Here is a 19459-nt window from a genome sequence, read left to right on the forward strand (position 1 = left end):
TACCCTTACCTAACACTACGGGCAATTTAGCATGGCCAATTCACCTGACCCGCACATCTTTGGGCCGTGGGAGGAAACCGGAGCACCCAGAGAAAACCCACGCAGACACGGGGAGAACGTGCAAACTCCACACAGTCAGTCGCCTGAGTGGGGAAAAGCACAATGATGGATTTGGCTGCTGCTCAACCTTAATCTTTGCTACTAGAATACACACTTCTGTCTGAATGGAAGCTCATTTATCTGCACATGAAACCTTAAGCAAAGCCAAGCTCATTATATAGAATGGATTGGTTACAGCATTACTAACTACAATCCAGTCCCAAATGTATTGTCAGTGAGATTCAACTATTCAAGAACTTATCTATCGCTGTTTAAAATACACTCAATCACTTGGCTTCCACAGGCTTCTAAGTCATGAGTTTGACAGATTCACCATTATGGCTGGAGGAATTCCTCATCTCAACTCTAAAGGGTCACCCCTTCACTCTGAGGCTGCGCCCTCGGGTCCTAATCTCCCCTGCTAGTGGAAACACCTTCTCCACGTCCACTATCTCGGCCTCTCAGTATTCTGTAAGTTTCAATCAGATTCCACCTCTTCCTTCTAAATTTCATTGAGCACAGACCCAGAGTTACATAGCATGGAAACAGATTCTTCGGCTGGTGGCATGGTGACTCAGAGGTCAGCACTGCTGCCTCTCAGCACCAGGGACCTGGGTTTGATTCAACACTCACGCGACTGCCTATATGGAATTGAGTCATTCTCCCAGTACCTGCATGGGTTTCGTCCGGGTGTTCCGGTTTCCTCCCACAGTCCAAAGATGTGAAGGTTAGGTGAATTGGCCATGCTAAGTTGCCCAGTATTCAGGGATGTGTAGTCACGGGTAAATGCAGAGCAGTAGGGTAGGGGAATGGGTCTGGGTGGGATACTGTTCAGAGGGTCGATGTGGTCTTGTTGGGCCAAAGGGCCTGTTTCCACACTATAGGGGTTCTATGAATTCAATGCTCCTGGGCAAATCTATAATTCCTGGCTCAGTTACACCAAGCAGGTTCTGCAAATCTGTCAAATAAAGACAGACAATGACAGAAAACAATCTGGGAATAATAAAAAAGTATTGATACTTCTCACTTTATGACTAGCAAAATCCTCACTGTATTTAAATTGTCAGTGCTCAAGAATTTTATTTGGGTATTTTGTACTTTTATCTGCACTGACATGGTGATACAGTGATGAAGGACAAACCAGTCAAGAATTCAACCATTCCCTCCAAGTAACACATACAGCCTATCTCAGGATTCAATACAATTCACGGATGTCCTCAGGAAAATGCCACATATCAAGGAACCAAGATATTTTCCCAGCATCAGAACAATACATGAAAGAATCTTGCAGGTTCTATCATTGCTTCTCAATATTTCAAAGGTTTTTGCCTCCAGTGAACAATCCGAAAGTTTATTTCATATTAATCTTTGCCTGAAAAGGAATCTTCAGATGCTATTTTCCATTTGTGACATTGATCCATGAAGTCCCTTGATTTCCTCATAATGTAATCCTCTACACTCTCCTACATAGGTGTCTCCAGAGCTCGTATTTAAATACATTATTAATTTGGTGACTACCATTGAACACAATAATGGTGAGAATGTGCATCAGGCATGAGTAAGTAGGGAAAGATATTTTGAGTTTTGAGTTTGGTGAATCACGAGGTTCAGCTGAGCATGACTCAGATCAGATAAGCACTTGCAGTTAACAATTGTGTAATGGGTTAACAAGGTGGAACAGCATTCATTATGTACAGCCATTTAACAATATTGAAAGCATTCAGTATGTATGTAAGGGTCAGTTGAACATTCATGTGTAACACCAAATGGCTTAACCTTTGCTATTGACACTCACTGATTGTAATGGTCACCCAATCAATAGGTATGTTGCCTTATCTGGATGTTCCTCCCTGTAAGTGACTATATAATTCATTAAGAAACTGCTGCTCCAGAGAGAAGACTGGGAACCCATGCCCCAGCGCACATGGGCGCTCGTTCTCTCTTTCTCCAGGGACTGGAATAAAGATGGAGGAGGTAAAACTACTGTCTCTCTGAGCATTTTGCTTTGACTGAGAGGAGATACTGGTCGACAAAGGAAATTTGGTTAAACTAGAGCATTGCCCCCTATGAGGATACCCTCCAATTTCAGGTGAACTGATCTGACAGTTTAATTCAGTCTTTAACTGCACTTCCATTTAAATGATCAGCGTAGCTCATCAGTTCAAAGTTTGGTTAAGACATGCTGAACTTGGGTCTTCACTTTTAGCCTCAATGGATTGAAAGGCTTACCGTCCGATCTAGCATGGAGGTAAAGCTCTCCCACATTCTTTCAGGAGAATAAAGAAAAAAATATATAAATTAGTGGCTGGGACACAGCCCTGTTACACACCTTCTCCACCCTGAAACTGTCAGTGATGGTGCTAGAAAAAAAAATTGCAAGGATAAATATCAAAGTGACTCTTAGGACGAAGGTGCTGTTTTATGAAGCCTATGTCCTTGGCACCATTGTGAAGATGAGTCTTTGGCTCAAATCATTAACTCTCTTTCTCTTCCCACAAATGCTGCTAATCTATTGAGTTTCTCTGGCAGTTTGTTCTTATTTATTATTATTCCCAACACCTTTTAAGGCTGAGAAGCATCTGAGCCTTACTGCTATCAAGAATCGACAGACAATTTTCATTGTTACATTCTTGACAGTTCACCGAAGGTCAAAATCACTGATGTGACAGTCTTCTTAGTTATCAGTAATGCGACTGATACTTAAATATCTGGATTATTGTCAGCCACTAATCGTCCCCAATAGCAAACATTTATCCCCCCAGACGGACATCTAACTACTCCTTTGTCTGTCTAACAGTTTTCCCCTCTCTTCAGGCTCGATCTCCACCTAATATTTATTCTCCCCCTACCCTGTTTTCTGTGCATAAAAGCATTCTTTTCCAAGCTGCCATCAGTTCTGAAGAAGGGTCACTGGACCCAAAACATTAACTCTGATTTCTGTCCACACATGTAAACAGGCCAGCTGCGATTTTCTCACAATTTCTGTTTTGTTTCAGATTTCCAGCATCCATGGTTCTTTTTGTTTGTTTTTGTCCTCCTATACTCAATGACCTGACCAATGAAGACAAACATGCCAAACAACACCTTCACCCCGTCTACCTCTGATGCTACTTTCAAGAAACTATTTGTCTGAATCACTAAATGTCTCTCTTCGACAACATTCCCCAGGGCCCTACCATTAACTTGTGTACATCCTGCCATGATTTGCCTTCCCAATATGTAACACCTTACATTTATTCAAATTAAGCTCTGTCTGCCACTCCTCAACTCACTGGCCCAGCTGATCAGGATCCCATTGCACTCTTAGATAACCTTCTGCACTGTCCACCATACCAGTAATTTTGGCTGAAAATGGGTAGCGTGTGGTAACAATCCATGTCCTGAGGAAGGGCTCCTGCCCAAAATGTCGATTTTCTTGCTCCTCGGGTGCTTGCCTGACCTGCTGTGCTTTTCCAGCACCACTCTAATCTTGACTCTGATCTCCACCATCTGCAGCACCCACTTTTGCCATGTGATGACAAGGCCTGGTGTGTGGGGGTGTGGAAAAAATCAAGCTCAAAAATTGTAGAACTTGATCTTAAGTATAGAAGGCTGCAGGATTCCCAAGGAGAAAGTGGGGTGCTGTTCTTCCAGTTGAGACGTCATACTGCAGCTGTACAGGACATTTGTGTAGCCCCTTTTGGAGTATTGCATACAGTTCTGGCAAACTTACTAGCCATTCTTCTCTCATGCTAGCCATCACCATCAGAGGAAAAATGCTCTCACCCTGTCTAACCCTCGGAATACCTTAAATGTCTCAATTACGTCACCTCTCAACCTTCTTCTCTCTAATGAAAACAGCCTCAAGTCCCTCAGCCTTTCGTTCATAAGACTTTCCCCCCATACCAGGCAACATCCTAGTAAATCTCCTCTGAACCCTTTCCAAAGCTTCCACATCCTTCTTATCCAAATCATTGTATAAACGGAAAACAGTGGACCCAGCATCCAACCCTGTGGAACACGAGTGGTTACAGGCCTCCAGTCTGAAAAGCAACCCTTCCCACCATCTTCTGTCTCCTACTGTCAAGCCAATTTATATCCAATTGGCTAGCTCTCCCTAAGTCCTATGTGATATAGCCTTACCAACCAGTCTACCATGCAGAACCTTGTCAAAGGTCTTGCTGAAATCCACATAGACAATATCTTCCACTTTGCCCTCACGTATCTCCTTGGTTGTGTTTTTTGACGATGTGACCAAGTTGTGAGACTTGATTTTCCACACAAAAAGCCATACTGACTATCCCTAATCAGTCCTTGCCTCTCCAAATGCATGTAAATCCCTTCCAACAACTTATCCACCATTGATGTCAGACTCACTGGGCTAAAGTTCCCAGGCTTTTCTTTGCAGCCTTTCTTTAATAAAGGCATAACATTAACCACCCTCCAGTCTTCTGGCACCTCACCTGTGATTGTAGATGATACAAATATCTCTGCTAGTGGCCTCACAATTTCTTCCTTGGCTTCCCACAAAGTCCTGGGATATATTTGATCAGGTCCCGGGGACTTATCTACCTTAATTCATTTTAAGACCTCCAGTGGATTATTTTCAAGACATTATTTACTTCCCCAAGTTCCCTAGCTTCTATGTCTTTATCCACAATAAATACCATTGTGAAATATTTGTTTAGTACCTCACCCATCTCCTGTGGTTCCACACATAGATGTCCTCATTGATCTTCCAAGAGGCCTTATTCCCTCCCTTCAGACTCTTTCGCCCTCAATGTACATGTAGAATCTCTTTAAATTCTCCTTAAGCTTAACTGCCAAAGCTATCTCATGTCCCTTTTTTTTGCGCTCCTGATTTCCCTCAAGTATGCTCCTACTCCCCTTATACTCAAGGAGTTCACTCGATTCCAGTTGTCTATGTGTGACACATGCTTCCTTCTTTATCATGACCAGAGCCTCTATAGCTCTAGTCATCTAGTGGTCCTGACTCACACCAGCCTTGCCCTTCACTCTAACAGGACCACACTCTGAACTCTAGTTATCTCGCTTTTAAAAACCTCCCACTTGCCAGTTGTCCCCTTTACCTGTGAATAGCCTACCTCAAGCAACTTTTGAAAATTCCTGACTAATATTGTCCTTGCTCCAAATTAGAAATTTTAACTTTTATACAAGGTCTAGCTTTTTCCATAACTATTTTAAAATGATTAAAATTAATGATCACTGGTCCCAAAGTGTTCCCCCAATAACACCTCAGTCACTTGCCCTGCCTTATTTCCCAAGAAATGGTCAGGTTTTGCTCCTTGTCTAACAGGTACCTCTATATATTGATGCACGCAGTCAATTTAACACAGTTAACAAATTTCTCCCCATCCAAACCTTAACACTATGGCAGAACCCAGTCTATTTTTAAAAAGTTCAAATTCCCTATTACAATCATACTATTCTTACAGAAATTGGAGATCTCTCTACATATTTGCTCTTCAGTTTCCCACAGGCTACTGGATGTCTATAGTACAATTCCATCAAGGTGACTACCTCCTTCCTCTGCCATGCTCTCCATGATTGTGATCCTTGCAATGAAATCGTGGGCAAGAAGATGGTTAATCATGCAAAGATCAAGGACTCCAAAAGGTATATGATTTCCTATTTGCCAATGAATTTGCCATTGGTAACTGGTTCAGAATAGATTGTTAAAAATATCCTTCAGCATATTTTAAACATTAGTCTGTGAATGAAGAGTGAGTCTGCTTAACAAACAATATCCCAAGAAAAGTCCTGCTCACTCTGCTGTCGAGTCACGATTTGGACTACATTACCAACAACTTGTTCCTTCAGAGTTTCATCAAAATCTGTCTAAAGTCATACACATTAACAAAGAAACATCAACCACTTTGATTTTGGCTGACTTTGTAAGCTTCTAAAGATCAGATGGCAGAACAAAAAAAAAATCAGGCACTGAGGTGCCAAACATTCTCACCAAATTGAGACACAAACATAACTTCTCAAGCAAATCTTCTATGGGAGCATGATTCATGGCAGTCAAAGGAGGTAGTACAAGACCAATATTTCAGTGTGGTAATGGGCAATTGCTACAAAGTCAGAAGTGCCAAATTTGAGATGTGATGTTAAATCATTGCCTTATTTGTTCTTTCAGTTGAATTGTGAAAAATCCTATGGTTAAAAAAAAAACACCTATGTTGCTGCAAAACTAAAAATTTGTTGTTTTTTTAACATTACAACAATAGAAGCTTCAATTGTTGAAATGTGTTATGAAGTCAAATGAGTGGATTTGGACTTTAAAACAGGGAGCGTTTTCTGAATTTGAGTGAATTTGAAGTGCAGGCTCAGCTGCCCGAACAGAATGGTTAGAAGATGGGCTACTCCAAAATAGATACATGTAACAACGGGCTGTTAAATGGATACCTAAGTTTTGGTTGCTGTTTTGAAAACAATTCAAATTTAACCAATTAAATTACGACCAGGATACTAAAACCCAATTGAGTTTGAATTTATTGTTTGACAACATCTGATCGATGACAGGGCACGATGCTAGGGGTTAGAAAAAAAACGCAGGCTCTTTGAAAATTGGTCAGAGCAACAGCCAATGAACAGCAGAGCAACTGCCATACAGCCAGAGTGAACTGCCCCATCTAAAATCTTGTTCTCAAAGAAATTAGAATACAAGCTATAGGTACCTTTTCAAGTAAAACATAATCACAACAAAAAAGAAAGAAGTCAACCCAGGGAGATCAGCAGAACGAAGATAGTCTCTGAAGACAGTGGAGAAGACAGTGTGGACTTGAGATTAAATTAACGTAATGCTGAATAATTGTGTTATTGGAACAGCATATTAATAGAACATAGAACATAGAACATAGAAGGATACAGCGCAGTACAGGCCCTTCGGCCCTCGATGTTGCACCGACCGAATCCTACCTAACCTATACTAGCCCAATAACTTCCAAATGCCTATCCAATGCCTGCTTAAATGACCATAAAGAAGGAGAGTTCACCACTGATACGGGCAGGGCATTCCATGAACTCACAACCCGCTGTGTGAAGAATCTACCCCTAACATCTGTCCTATACCTACCACCCCTTAATTTAAAGCTATGTCCCCTAGTAACACCTGACTCCATTAGCGGTAAAAGGTTCTTAGTATCTACCTTATCTAAACCCCTAATTATCTTATACACTTCTATCAGATCTCCCCTAAACCTTCTCTTCTCCAATGAGAACAGCCCCAAGTGCCTCAGCCTTTCCTCATAAGATTTTCCTACCATTCCAGGCAACATCCTGGTAAACCTCCTCTGCACTCGTTCTAAAGCTTCCACATCCTTCCTATAGTATGGCGACCAAAACTGCACACAATACTCCAGATGAGGCCGCACCAGAGTCTTATACAACTGCAACATGACCTCAGGACTCCGGAACTCAATTCCTCTGCCAATAAAGCCCAGTACACCATATGCCTTCCTCACAGCACTATTTACCTGGGTGGCAACTTTCAGAGATCTGTGTACATGGACACCAAGATCCCTCTGCTCATCCACACTACCAAGTAGCCTACCATTAGCCCAGTAATCCATCATCTTGTTATTCCTACCAAAGTGAACGACTTCGCACTTAGCTACATTGAATTCCATTTGCCACATTTCCGCCCAGCTCTGCAACTTATCTATATCCCGCTGTAACCTACCACTTCCTTCCTCACTATCCACAACTCCACCGACTTTTGTGTCATCCGCAAACTTGCTTACCCAGCTTTCAAGTCCTTCCTCTAGATCATTTATAAAGATAACAAAAAGCAATGGTCCCAAAACAGATCCTTGTGGTACACCGCTAGTAACTGCGCTCCAAGATGAACATAATCCATCAACTACTACCCTCTGTCTCCTTCCAGCCAGCCAATTCCTAATCCAAACCTCTAATGTATCCTCAATGCCATACCTCCGAAGTTTTAGCATTAGCCTACCATGGGGAACCTTATCGAACGCCTTACTAAAATCCATATACACAACATCTACTGCTTTACCCTCATCCACTTCCTTGGTCACCTTCTCAAAGAACTCAATAAGGTTTGTGAGGCACGACCTGCCCTTCACAAAACCATGCTGGCTATCCCTGATCACGTTATTCCTACCCAGAGGTTCATAAATCTTATCCCTTACCATTCTCTCTAAGACTTTGCCCACCACTGAAGTCAGACTCACTGGCCTATAGTTGCTAGGGCTATCCCTACTCCCTTTCTTGAACAATGGGACCACATTCGCTATCCTCCAGTCCTCTGGTACTATTCCTGTTGACAACGACGACATAAAAATCCAGGCCAATGGCTCTGCTATCTCCTCCCTAGCTTCCCATAGGATCCTGGGGTAAATGCCATCAGGCCCAGGAGACTTATCTATATTCATCCTTTCCAATATTCCCAAAACCTCTTCCCTGCATATTTCCAGGGCATCCATTCTAATTATTTGTGATTCCATATTCACATCAGCAACAGTGTCCTGTTCCTGAGTGAATACTGATGAAAAGAAATAGGACTGTGTTCAATTAGTGGAAGAAGTGTTCAGTTTGTTAATAGCTTTATTTAGCATTATGTTAGGAAATAAATTATTATTTTTCTTTAAATGATGGAAAACTAGGAGTAATCTGTCACTCACTCACATTTTTAACTGAGTACAAGGTGAGGTGAGCTCTTCTGGATGCTTAGTTTCACCTATCAGAACGATGTTGTGAAACTCAACAAGGGTTCAGAAAAGATTTACAAGGATGTTGCCAGGGTTGGAGGATTTGAGCTCCAAGGAGAGGCTGAACAGGCTGGGGCCGTTTTCCCTGAAGCGTCGAAGGCTGAGGGGTAGCCTTATTAAGGTTAATAAAATCATGAGGAACATGGATAAGGTAGATAGACAATGTCTTTTCCCGAAAGTGAGGGAGTCTAGAACTAAAGGGCATAGGTTTAGGGTGAGAGGAGAAAGATATAGAAGAGACCCAAGGGGCAACTTTTTCATGCAGATGGTGGTGGTGTGTGGGGAATGGACTGCAAGTGGAAATGGTGGATGCTGGTACAATTGTAACATTTAAAAGGCATCTGGATTGGTATATGAACAGGAAGGGTCTGGAGGGATATGGGCTGGGTGCTGGCAGGTGGGACTAGATTGGATTGGGATATCTTATTGGCATGGACGGGTTGGACCAAAGGGTCTGTTTCCATGCTGTTCATCTCTATGACCCTATGACTTTATGACTCTATAACTAACAGAGGGGTTCGATCTCAGTGTTGTAGCAAATATAAATTCACATAACTAATTCAGTCACTACGTATTGCTTTGAAACTTTCTTTATCAGTGCAAATTTTTATTTTTTCCTTATTACAATTCTCTGACTAGTAGAATCATAGAGATGTACAGCATAGAAACAGACCCTTCTGTCCAATACATCCATACTGACCAGATATCCTATATAAATCTAGTCCTATTTGCCAGCCTTTAGCCCAAGTCCCTCCAAACCCTTCCTATTCATATAACCATCCAGGTGCCTTTTAAATGTTGTAATTGTACCAGCCTCTGCTATTTCTTCTGGCAACTCATTCCATACACACATCACCCTCTGATTGAAAAAGGTGCTCCTTAAGTGCCTTTTAAACCTTTCCCATCTCACGCTAAGTGTATGCCCTCTAGTTCTGGACTTCCCAACCCAGGGGAAAGACTTTGTCCATTTACCCTATCCATGCTTTTCTGACATTCCAGGGAAAACAGCCCCAGCCTATTTAGCCTCTTCCTATAGCTCAAACCCTCCAGCCCTGGCAACATCCTTATAAATCTTTTCTGAACGCTTTGAAGTTTTACAATTGGAGGGAGACCAGAATTACACACAAAATTCCAAAAGAGGCCTAACCAGTACAACCGCAACATGACCTCCTAACTACTATACTCAATAGTCTGATCAATAACGGAAGGCACACTAAACGCTTTCTTCACTATCCTAACTACCTGAAATTCCACTTTCAACGAACCTGTATTCCAAGACCTCTTTGTTCAGCAACCCTCCCCAGGATCTTACCATTAAGTGTAGAAGTCCTGCCCTGATTTGTCTTTCAAAAACGCAGCACCTCATATTTATGTAATTAAACTCCATTTGCCAATTTCAGGCCATTGGCCTATCTGACCAAGATCCCGCTGTCCTCTGAGATAACCTTCTTCGCGGTCCATTACACTTCCACGTTTGGTGCCATTTTACTAATTCTCCCACCTGTGTTCAAATCCAACTCATTTTTATACATGATGAAAATCAGTGGATCCAGCACCTATCCTTGTGGCACATACCACTGGTCACAGTCCTCCAGTCTGAAAAGCAACCCTCCACCACCACCTTAGAACCAGTTCTGTACCCAAGTAGCTTGTTCTCCCTGTATTCCATGTGATCTAACATTGCTAACCAGTCTGCCATGAAATACCTTGTCGAACACCTTACTGAAGTCCATACAGATCACGTCCACATCTCTCCCTCATCGATCCTCTTACTTCTTCAGAAAACTCAATCAGGCTAGTGAGATATGATTTCCCACACGCACAGCCATGTTGACTATCCCTTAATCAGTCCTTGCCTTTTCAAATACATGTAAATCCCATCCCTCAGGATTCCCTCCAATAACTTGCCCACCACTGACATCAGGCTGACTGGTCTATAGTTCCCTGGCTATTCCTAATCATCTTTCTTAAATAATGGCACCACATTAGCCAACCTCTAGTATTCCAGCACCTCACCTGTGACTATCGATGACACAAGTATCTTATCAAGAGGCCCAGCCATAACATCCCTAGCTTCCCACATAATTCTACAGTGCACCTGATCAGGTCCTGAGGATTAATCCACCTTTATGTATTTTAAGACATCTCCTGTTCTCTAATATGGACATTTTTCAAGGTATCACCATCTATTTCCCCACATTCTATATCTTCCATGTCCTTCTCCACAGTAAATAAAGATGCAAAAATACGCATTCAGTGTCTCCCCCATCTCCTGCGGTTCCACACATAGGCTGCCTTGCTGAAAATATGAAGGGTCCTATTCTCTCCTTCGTTGCCCTTTTGTCCTTAATGTATTTTTATAGACCCTTTGGATTCTCCTTAACTCTATTTGCCAAAGCTATCTCATGTCCCCTTTTTGCTCTCCTGATATCCCTCTCATGTATACTTTGACTGCTTTTATACTCTAAAGGATTCACTCGATCTCTACGGTCAGTACCTGCCATATGCTTCCTTCTTTTTCTTGACTAAAACTTCTTTAGTCATCTGGCATTGCCTACACCTACCAGTCTTGTCTTTCATCCTAACAGAAACATACTCTCTGGATTCTCTTACCTCATTTTTGACGGCTTCCCATTCTCCAACCGTCCCTTTACCTAAGAACATTCACACCCAATCAACTTTTGAAAATTCTTGCCAACTACCATCAAAATTGGCCTTCCTCCAATTTAGAACTTCCAACTTTTAGATGCTGTCTATCCTTTTCCATCACTATTTTAAAACTAATAGAATTAATAGTCGCTGGCCCCAAAGCGCTCCCTCACTGACACCTAGGTCACTTGCCCTGCCTTATTTCCCCATGCGTTGGTCAAATCTTGCACTTTCTCTAGTACCTACATCCACATACTTTTCTTGTACATACTTAAATTTCTCTCCATCTTCCTCTGGCAGCTCACTCCATACACACTACCGTCTGTGCAAAAAATGTTGCCCCTTTTAAATCTCGTCCCTCTCACCTTAAAACCATGCCCTCTAGTTTTGGATTCCCCCAGCTTTATCTATTCATCCTATCCATGCCCCTCATGAAATGATAAACCTCTATAAGGTCACCCCTCAGCCCCCGATGCTCCAGGGAAAATAGCACCAGCCTACATAGAAGTCCGAATGTGGAAACAAGCCATTTGGTCCAACAAGTCCACAATGACCCTCTCAAGAGTATTCCACCTAGACCCATTCCCTTACCCTATCATTTTACAGTTACCCGTGACTAATGCACCTAGCCTACACACTCCTGAATATTATGGACAATTTAGCATGGCTAATTCACCTAACCTGCACATTTTTGGACTGTGGGAAGAAACCGAACTATCCGGAGGAAACCCACGCAGACATGGGGAGAATGTGCCAAGTCCACACAGACAGTCACCAGAGGCTGGATTTGAACCCAGGTCCCTGGTACTATAGGCAGCAGTGTTGACCATTCAACCTCTCCCCATAGCTCAAACCCTCCAACCCCAGCAACATCCTTCTAAATCATTTCTGAACCATTTCAAATTTCACAACATCTTTCCTATAGAAAGGGAGATCAGAATTGCAGTGTTCCAAATGTCACTTAACCAATATTCTGTACAGCCATAACATGACCTCCAAACTCCTAGAATTTTTTTTTCAATATTTACCAATATAAACTTTCATAAATTTTGAAAACCTTTAGATGCCTCCCAAGATTAGAATTCATTTTTACAATTCTGACTAGCTGTATTCTGAGATATAAACTTCCAAAGTACATACATTTAATTTATGCTAGATCTGTCCTTACAACCCTCAATCACATTCTTAACTAGAGCTCACTCTTTTTTAAAAGTAGATTAAAAGTAGAATAGACTACTTTCATAAGAACCGATTCTACTACTTCATCAGAAACCACAAAGCAGAAAAGTTTAGTTTCTGTTCATTAAATGTTCAGCAGTAATATACAGGAAATGTGTGAAACCACAATCAACTTGCCGACCACATTTTCACCACAACAATACTGTGGTTCAATTGTGAATGACAGCTTGTCCAATAACCTCCAAGCACTGAGAAAATAAAATTTAAATGAAGAGTTGTAGACCATGTATATTATAAACTATGAACCAGTGATTAATCCAAAACTATGCCAAGCTTTAATGATAGTGAACTGGAGAAATTGCTGGTATTTCAGTGTCAGTTAACAGATTGAATTAGCACTGTCAGCCAGCTCTTAGAGCAATTTAACCATGCATTAACTTCACAAATCAAGAACAAGTTTAAGAAAATAGAACTGAGAAAATACATTTAGCAGGGTCTTTCACTAATCATTTAGTTATCTCCTAAACTCAAAACACTTTCATCTATAAACTGGATCGAGAATCAATCCAATATATTTTCGCTGCTTTCAAAAATCAAACTGAAAAATCTTTATCAAAGGAAAATATGAGTTATACTTGGCACTACAACCTAAATGAGCTAACTAATTTTTCATAACATTTGATGTCCACTAGGAACCTACCAGGGACTTTCCCTCCCTCCCTCCTTCCCCCCCCCTTCCCTCCCTCCTTCCCCCCCCCTTCCCTCCCTCCTTCCCCCCCCTTCCCTCCCTCCTTCCCCCCCCCCTTCCCTCCCTCCTTCCCCCCCCCCCCTTCCCTCCCTCCTCCCCCCCCCCCCTTTGACCATCTGGGCTCATTTAATGTTGCAGGACGGATTTCAGGACAGATTAGCAGTCAACCAAGCATTCCCCACGGACCTCAGCAGTTCAAGAAAGCGATTCACCGCCTCTTTGAGGGTACTTAGAGATGTGCAACAAATGCTGGCCTTACCAGCAATATCCACAACCTATGATTGAAGTTTTAAAAAACAAATGAAGGTCATGGCCTACAAAGATGATAGTTGAATTATACTAACATCCTTAGCATTAAGGGTGCACTAAAAGGACAAGAAATTTCTGTGTTAACAGCATTACAAAAATATTTTCTATGAGACCATACTTTTGATTGTGAGTAAAAGAACATTTTTCAGAGTGCTGAAAGGCCTGCTTTGGGACTGTAAAACGGATTCTTGAATGACAGAGTACAATATATGGTTACAATACCAGAAGTAAATGACAGATTTGACTTTTGGTTGACAAGCAGATCAAGGGTTCGGGTTTGTGATAAACTAAGTCAGATATATTTTCTCACCAGACAAAAGGAAATTATTTAAAGGATCCTAAGTTAACTTGTCCTCCCTAATAGTGTACTGAAAAACACTTTTCAAGTTTATCTCAGAGAAGGGAAGTTAACATTCATCTGAAACCAAGATCACACTGCTTCACTTCATTTACTGAAGATGTATGATGGGGCTAACATCGAGCTCTGGGTCAGGAGAATCTAAATCCGACATACCATACAACAGGAAAAGAGCAAACAAAATGAAACAATTTTTTTTAACCCATTTCTACCACATTCTGTAACTCCAACATTAAGGTTTATCCGCATCCTATAGTGCAGCAAAGAAATAATTACCTTAGTTAACGCTGCTGTTGAACCTGCTTTCGAAGCCTTTGTAACTGTGGTAACTGAAGAGCAATTATCAGATTTAATTTTCTCAATGGTCTGCATTTTACAAGTACCCTGGAGTTTGGATGCTGCAGGAGCGGACCTGCTTGCCTTCTTCATTCTGTGCTCACAGCTTGTGATGCATTTACAACCGAATCTGAAAAATACATTAACTTTGCGTCAAGGGCTGAAGAACAAACAAGTAATATTTCAAAATTTAAGCTTGGTGATAAAAGGCAAATTTCAAAGTATTTCAAAATAATTCACTTAAAAATGTAGTTTTTTTCTAATGTTCAAGGCACTGAAACTTGTTAGTCAACCACAGCTCTCCACCGTTTCAGAGGTCATTTTAATCTTTAAATATTAGCCATGCAATGTGTGTAATCACACCCAAAAATCTGGTTATTGATAACTTAAAAATTCCCTCACCTGTTGCTATTACATCATCTTTATCTAAAGAAACAAATTAAACTTAAATCCCTTGCTATTTAATCAGAAAGATCTGTGCAAGTTGTATTCTACAAATTTCCTCCCACTTTTCTCAGCAACTTGCTTTCACTGGGAAGGATCCAGATTTATTTAGGAAAACTGGGGTAGAATAGAATTGATAACCAGTCCAAATAATTTGAGTACAGAAAGATTGCATTTACTGAATACGTTATCTAACAGACATAATGGCTCCTCATACTCAAATTAATAGCTGTTGAACACAACTATAAATACAATTTTCTTGGAAGACAACTTTAGCAATTGAACAGATAAGAAAAATAAATAGTGATACTTGGCTGTTTCTTCTCAATATCTAGCTTACAGTTCTCCTACCTTTCACCTGAAAATTATGCCCTTCGTTATTGACCCTTCAACTCAAGGGGAACAACTGCTTTCTGCCCACATATCCAAGACCCTCAATCTTATACACCTCAAACAGTTAAGCACCCCCCATCCCTCCCAAGCTTCCTCTGCTCTAAAGAAAACAACGCAAGCTTATCCAGCCTCTCTTCATTGCTGAAAAGCTCCATCCTAGGCATTATTCTACTGATTTGCCTCTGCACCCCCTCCATTACGATGACATCCTCCCTATAATCCATTGGCCAGAAATACTCTCAGTACTCCAGTTGTGACCTAACCGAAGTTCTGTACAGCTCCAATGTAACCTCCCTGCTCTTATAATCTACCCCACCACTGGTGAAGATAAGTATCCCGTATGTCATAGTCAAACAGCACAGAAAGAGGCCCTTTGGTCCAATTCGTCCATGCCAACTAAGTTTCCAAAACTAAACTAGTCCTGCTTGCCTGCATTTGGCCCATATTCCTCTAAACCTTTCCTATTCATGTACCTGTCCAAATTTATTTTAAATGTTCTAACCGTATCTGCATCTACTTCCTCTGGCAGTTCCATATATGAACTATCCTGTGTGTGAAAAAGCTGCCCCTCAGGTTTCTTTTAAATTTTTAAATCTTTCTCCTCTCATCTTAAAATTATGCCCTCTAGTTTTGAACTCCCATACCAGAGGGAAAAGACCTTTGTAATTCACCTTACCTATGCCCTTTATGGTTTTATAAATCTCTATACAGTCACCCCTCAGCCTCCTATGCGCCAGGGGAAAAAAGTCCCAGCTTATCCAGCTCCCTACATAGCATTTTAGCATTATCTCCAATTTAATAACATTCTTCCTAAAACAGGACAGCCAGAACTGTACACAATACTCCAAAAGCGGCCTCACCAATGTCCTCACCAACAACACAACACGGCATCCCAATTCCTAAACTCAATGGTCTGAGCAATAAAGGCAATCATGCCATGTGTCTTCTTTACCACTGAATCTACCTGTGACACAACTTTCAATTAACTATGTACTTGAACGTCTAGGTCTCTCTATTCTACAACACTCCCCAGGGCCCATGTCTTCTTAACCATTAACCGGTTATGCTACCTTCAGGGATTTGTGGAAAGTACCCCAGGATCCTTCTGTCTCTTTGATCTTCTTGTTACTTCTTTCAAAGTGCACTGCATTATACTTATTAGAGTTAAATTCAGTCCGCCCATCTGACCAACCTGTTTATATCCTTCTGTCATCTAATACCTTCTTCATCACCATCAACCAGCCTGTCAAGCTGTTTCATTCCAAACTTATCTAGAATGTTTATATATGTCACGAACAATAAGAGTATGCCTATTGTCAGTGTTCTCTCGTCACACAAATAATCTTCCATCACCGTCCTCTGCCTCTTACCACTGAAACAATTTTGAATCCAACCTAAGTAATCCTGGATCCCCGGTGTGTTTACCTGCCTTGAGAGTCTCCCACATGTGGGACTTTGAGGGCTTTGCTGTAATCCATACAAATGGCATCAAATGCCCTACCTCATCTGCACATCTGGTCACCTACAGTCAAAACCGAATCCAATTTGATAGGGATGACCGCTCTCTGACAAAGCCATGCCAACTATCCCTGATCAAACCTTACCTCTCTCCAAGTGGAGACTAATTCTCATCAAAATTTTCACAAATACCCTCCCTACCATTGATAGTATTTTGAAAAATTTCACAGGAGCATTATCAAACTAAATTAGGACAGGTGCTCAAACCTTTGGTCGAAGCAGGCTTTTTAAAAGAACAGAATAAAAGAGAGGAGAGAGATAGATGGACAGGTTTAAATTCCAGACGTATATCCTAGATGGTGGAAGGATAGCCTGCAACAGGGCAGCAAACTAAAATCTAGAATACAAAAGAGATCAGAAGTGAAGAAATTATGGCAGGATGGAGAGATAGAGAAAATTACAGATTTAGAGGATAATCCATGAAGGAATCAGAGTTTCAAAATTTAGGCATTGCGTAGTTTAGAAATAAGACAGGATCAATGTTGGACCTTAGGGAGAGTCTAGAGTTAGAGTAAGGATACAAGAAGAGAAGCTGTTGGAAGCAACTGGTTACAACTGGATATCTAAGAATGTGACCAGGTGAATCCAGTCCCACACAGCTGGACAGAGGTGAATGAATAGTCAGTGTCAGAGAAATTATCCAATTAAACAGAGACCACACAAACGCTGATCAGGTGAAATGGACAAACTGTTCATTACAGCAATATCACTGGAAGATAAATCGGCTAGGCTGACACAGAACAGACAGTCTGTACAGGGGAACCAAGGGTGCTCTTCCTTCTGCAGTGGGCACAGGCTGCTTTTATAGGGGTACAGTAATGTGATGTGAATCAAAGTGCAAACAGTGGAAGGACAATCAGCCATCCGGTAGCAGCAATCAGTCTGTAATTGAGCCAGGAGATTCCCATTTTCTGCTCGGATCCGCTGTCCGTGCGCAGACTCATGTGCATTTGTGACCAGTTTGAACAGGCCTCGGGGGCCAAGGTAAACCGAGGCAAGAGCGAGGCCATGCTCTTCGGGAACTGGGCCGACCAATCCTCAATCCCATTCACCATCAGGACCGACCACCTGAAGGTGCTGGATATTTGGTTCGGAAGGGCTAGGGCATGCGCCAAGTCTTGGGAAGAGCGCACCAGTAAAGTGAGGCAGAAACGGGGAAGCTACAGTCGCTCTCCATCGCGGGAAAAAACCTGGTCATCAGATGTGAGGCACTGTCATTGCTGTTGTACGTGGCACAGGTCTGGCCTATTCCCAGAACCTGCGCCGCTGCAGTCACCCGGGCCATCTTCCAGTTCATATGGAGTTCAAAAATGGACCAGGTCCGAAGGGACTCGCTATACAAAGATCTGGGCAACGGGGGAAAAAATACACCCAATGCCACCCTCACCTTGATGGCCACCTTTGTGTGTGGCTGCATCAAGCTGTGCATGGATCCCCGGTACGCAAACACCAAGTGTCACTACGTACTGGGGTTCTACCTGTCCCCGGTGTTGCCAAGGATGGGCCTGGCCTCACTGCCGCAGAACGCTCTGAGTAGTTGGACTGTTCCGTATCACCTGTCCTCCACGGAGAAGTTTATGAAGAAAAACACCTTTGACCACAAGTCCATCAGGAAGTGGTCAGCACGTAGTGTCCTCGAGACCCTTCGGGAAAAGGAGAGGGCGGATCCTATCGAGCGGTTCCCTGAGCAGACTGTCAAAGCCATTTGGCAGAATGCCTCATCGCCAGAACTGTTCCAACAAGCACCAAGACATGGCTTGGCTGGTGGTGAGAAGGGCTCTGCCTGTGAGATCCTTTATGCACGCCCGGACTCTCAGCCACACCGCACGCTGCCCTCGAAGTGGCTGCGGGGGGAAGAGACTGTCACACACCTCCTTCTGGAATGTGCCTATGCAGAGGAAGTCTGGAGAGGAATGCAGTGGTGTTTGTCGAGGTTTGTCCCAAGCAGCGCCGTGACGCGGGACTCCGTGCTGTACGGCCTGTTCCCCAGGACGCACACTGAGACGAACATCAACTGTGCCTGGAGGATCATCAACTCGGTGAAGGACGCTCTCTGGGTGGTCCGAAACCTGTTGGCCTTCCAGCTGAAGGAGTTGACCCCGACTGAGTGTTGCAGACTGGCACATTCCAAGGTCCAGGACTACGTGTTGAGGGACGCGCTGAAGCTTGGGACAGCTGCCGCCAAGGCGCCGTGGGGAAACACCACTGTTTAACATCTGCCTGCCTAAAGAAGAACAGGGGGCCCATGCAGTCGTTTGGGCTCTGCTGACCCCTCAGCTAATTATATGGGCATATAAGTGAGAAATGCACAGACCTGTATATAACAATGATAATTTCTGATCTGTGTATGTAAATGTTGACATATATATGGCATGACCAAATGTACAGACCATCAAATTATTTTATGATTATTTTACGAATAAAGTATATTTTTGAAATAAAAAAAATTCCCATCCTCTGTGAGAGTAGGTGCTAATGTCTCTCATTCTGGCATCAATGGGTTTCCATCGTGGTTCATCTGCAAGCAACATACCTTGGTGCGTTTCAGTCTGAGCACCCTTTGTGGAGTTCCAGTATATGTGAGGAGCGAGGCTGCCCTTAGGGCTTTGGGAGCGGTTGTGCTTATTGAGGGCTGGGAAGTCTATTGTCAGGCTGTCTCGGGAAGTATGTCTCCCAGTTTGGGAGTGGCTG

At 42.4% G+C, this 19459-nt stretch overlaps 1 protein-coding gene across 8 annotated transcripts in view; it reads right to left on the reverse strand.

Moving 5' to 3' along the window:
• Nucleotides 1–19459, reverse strand: part of specc1la (sperm antigen with calponin homology and coiled-coil domains 1-like a) — a 310876-nt gene that overhangs the window by 249389 nt on the left and 42028 nt on the right. For 7 of the 8 annotated variants that reach the window (XM_060843844.1, XM_060843843.1, XM_060843842.1 and 4 more), the window contains exon 2: nucleotides 14354–14543. The exons of the other annotated variant lie outside the window; for it this stretch is intronic. In XM_060843844.1, coding sequence (XP_060699827.1) covers nucleotides 14354–14506 — 153 coding nt within the window. In that variant the 5' untranslated portion in view covers nucleotides 14507–14543. The remainder of the gene's footprint in view (nucleotides 1–14353; nucleotides 14544–19459) is intronic. 8 annotated transcript variants of the gene reach the window in all.

Source organism: Hemiscyllium ocellatum, chromosome 24 (genome assembly GCF_020745735.1).
Source record: "Hemiscyllium ocellatum isolate sHemOce1 chromosome 24, sHemOce1.pat.X.cur, whole genome shotgun sequence".
In the NCBI taxonomy this organism is placed as follows: domain Eukaryota; kingdom Metazoa; phylum Chordata; class Chondrichthyes; order Orectolobiformes; family Hemiscylliidae; genus Hemiscyllium; species Hemiscyllium ocellatum.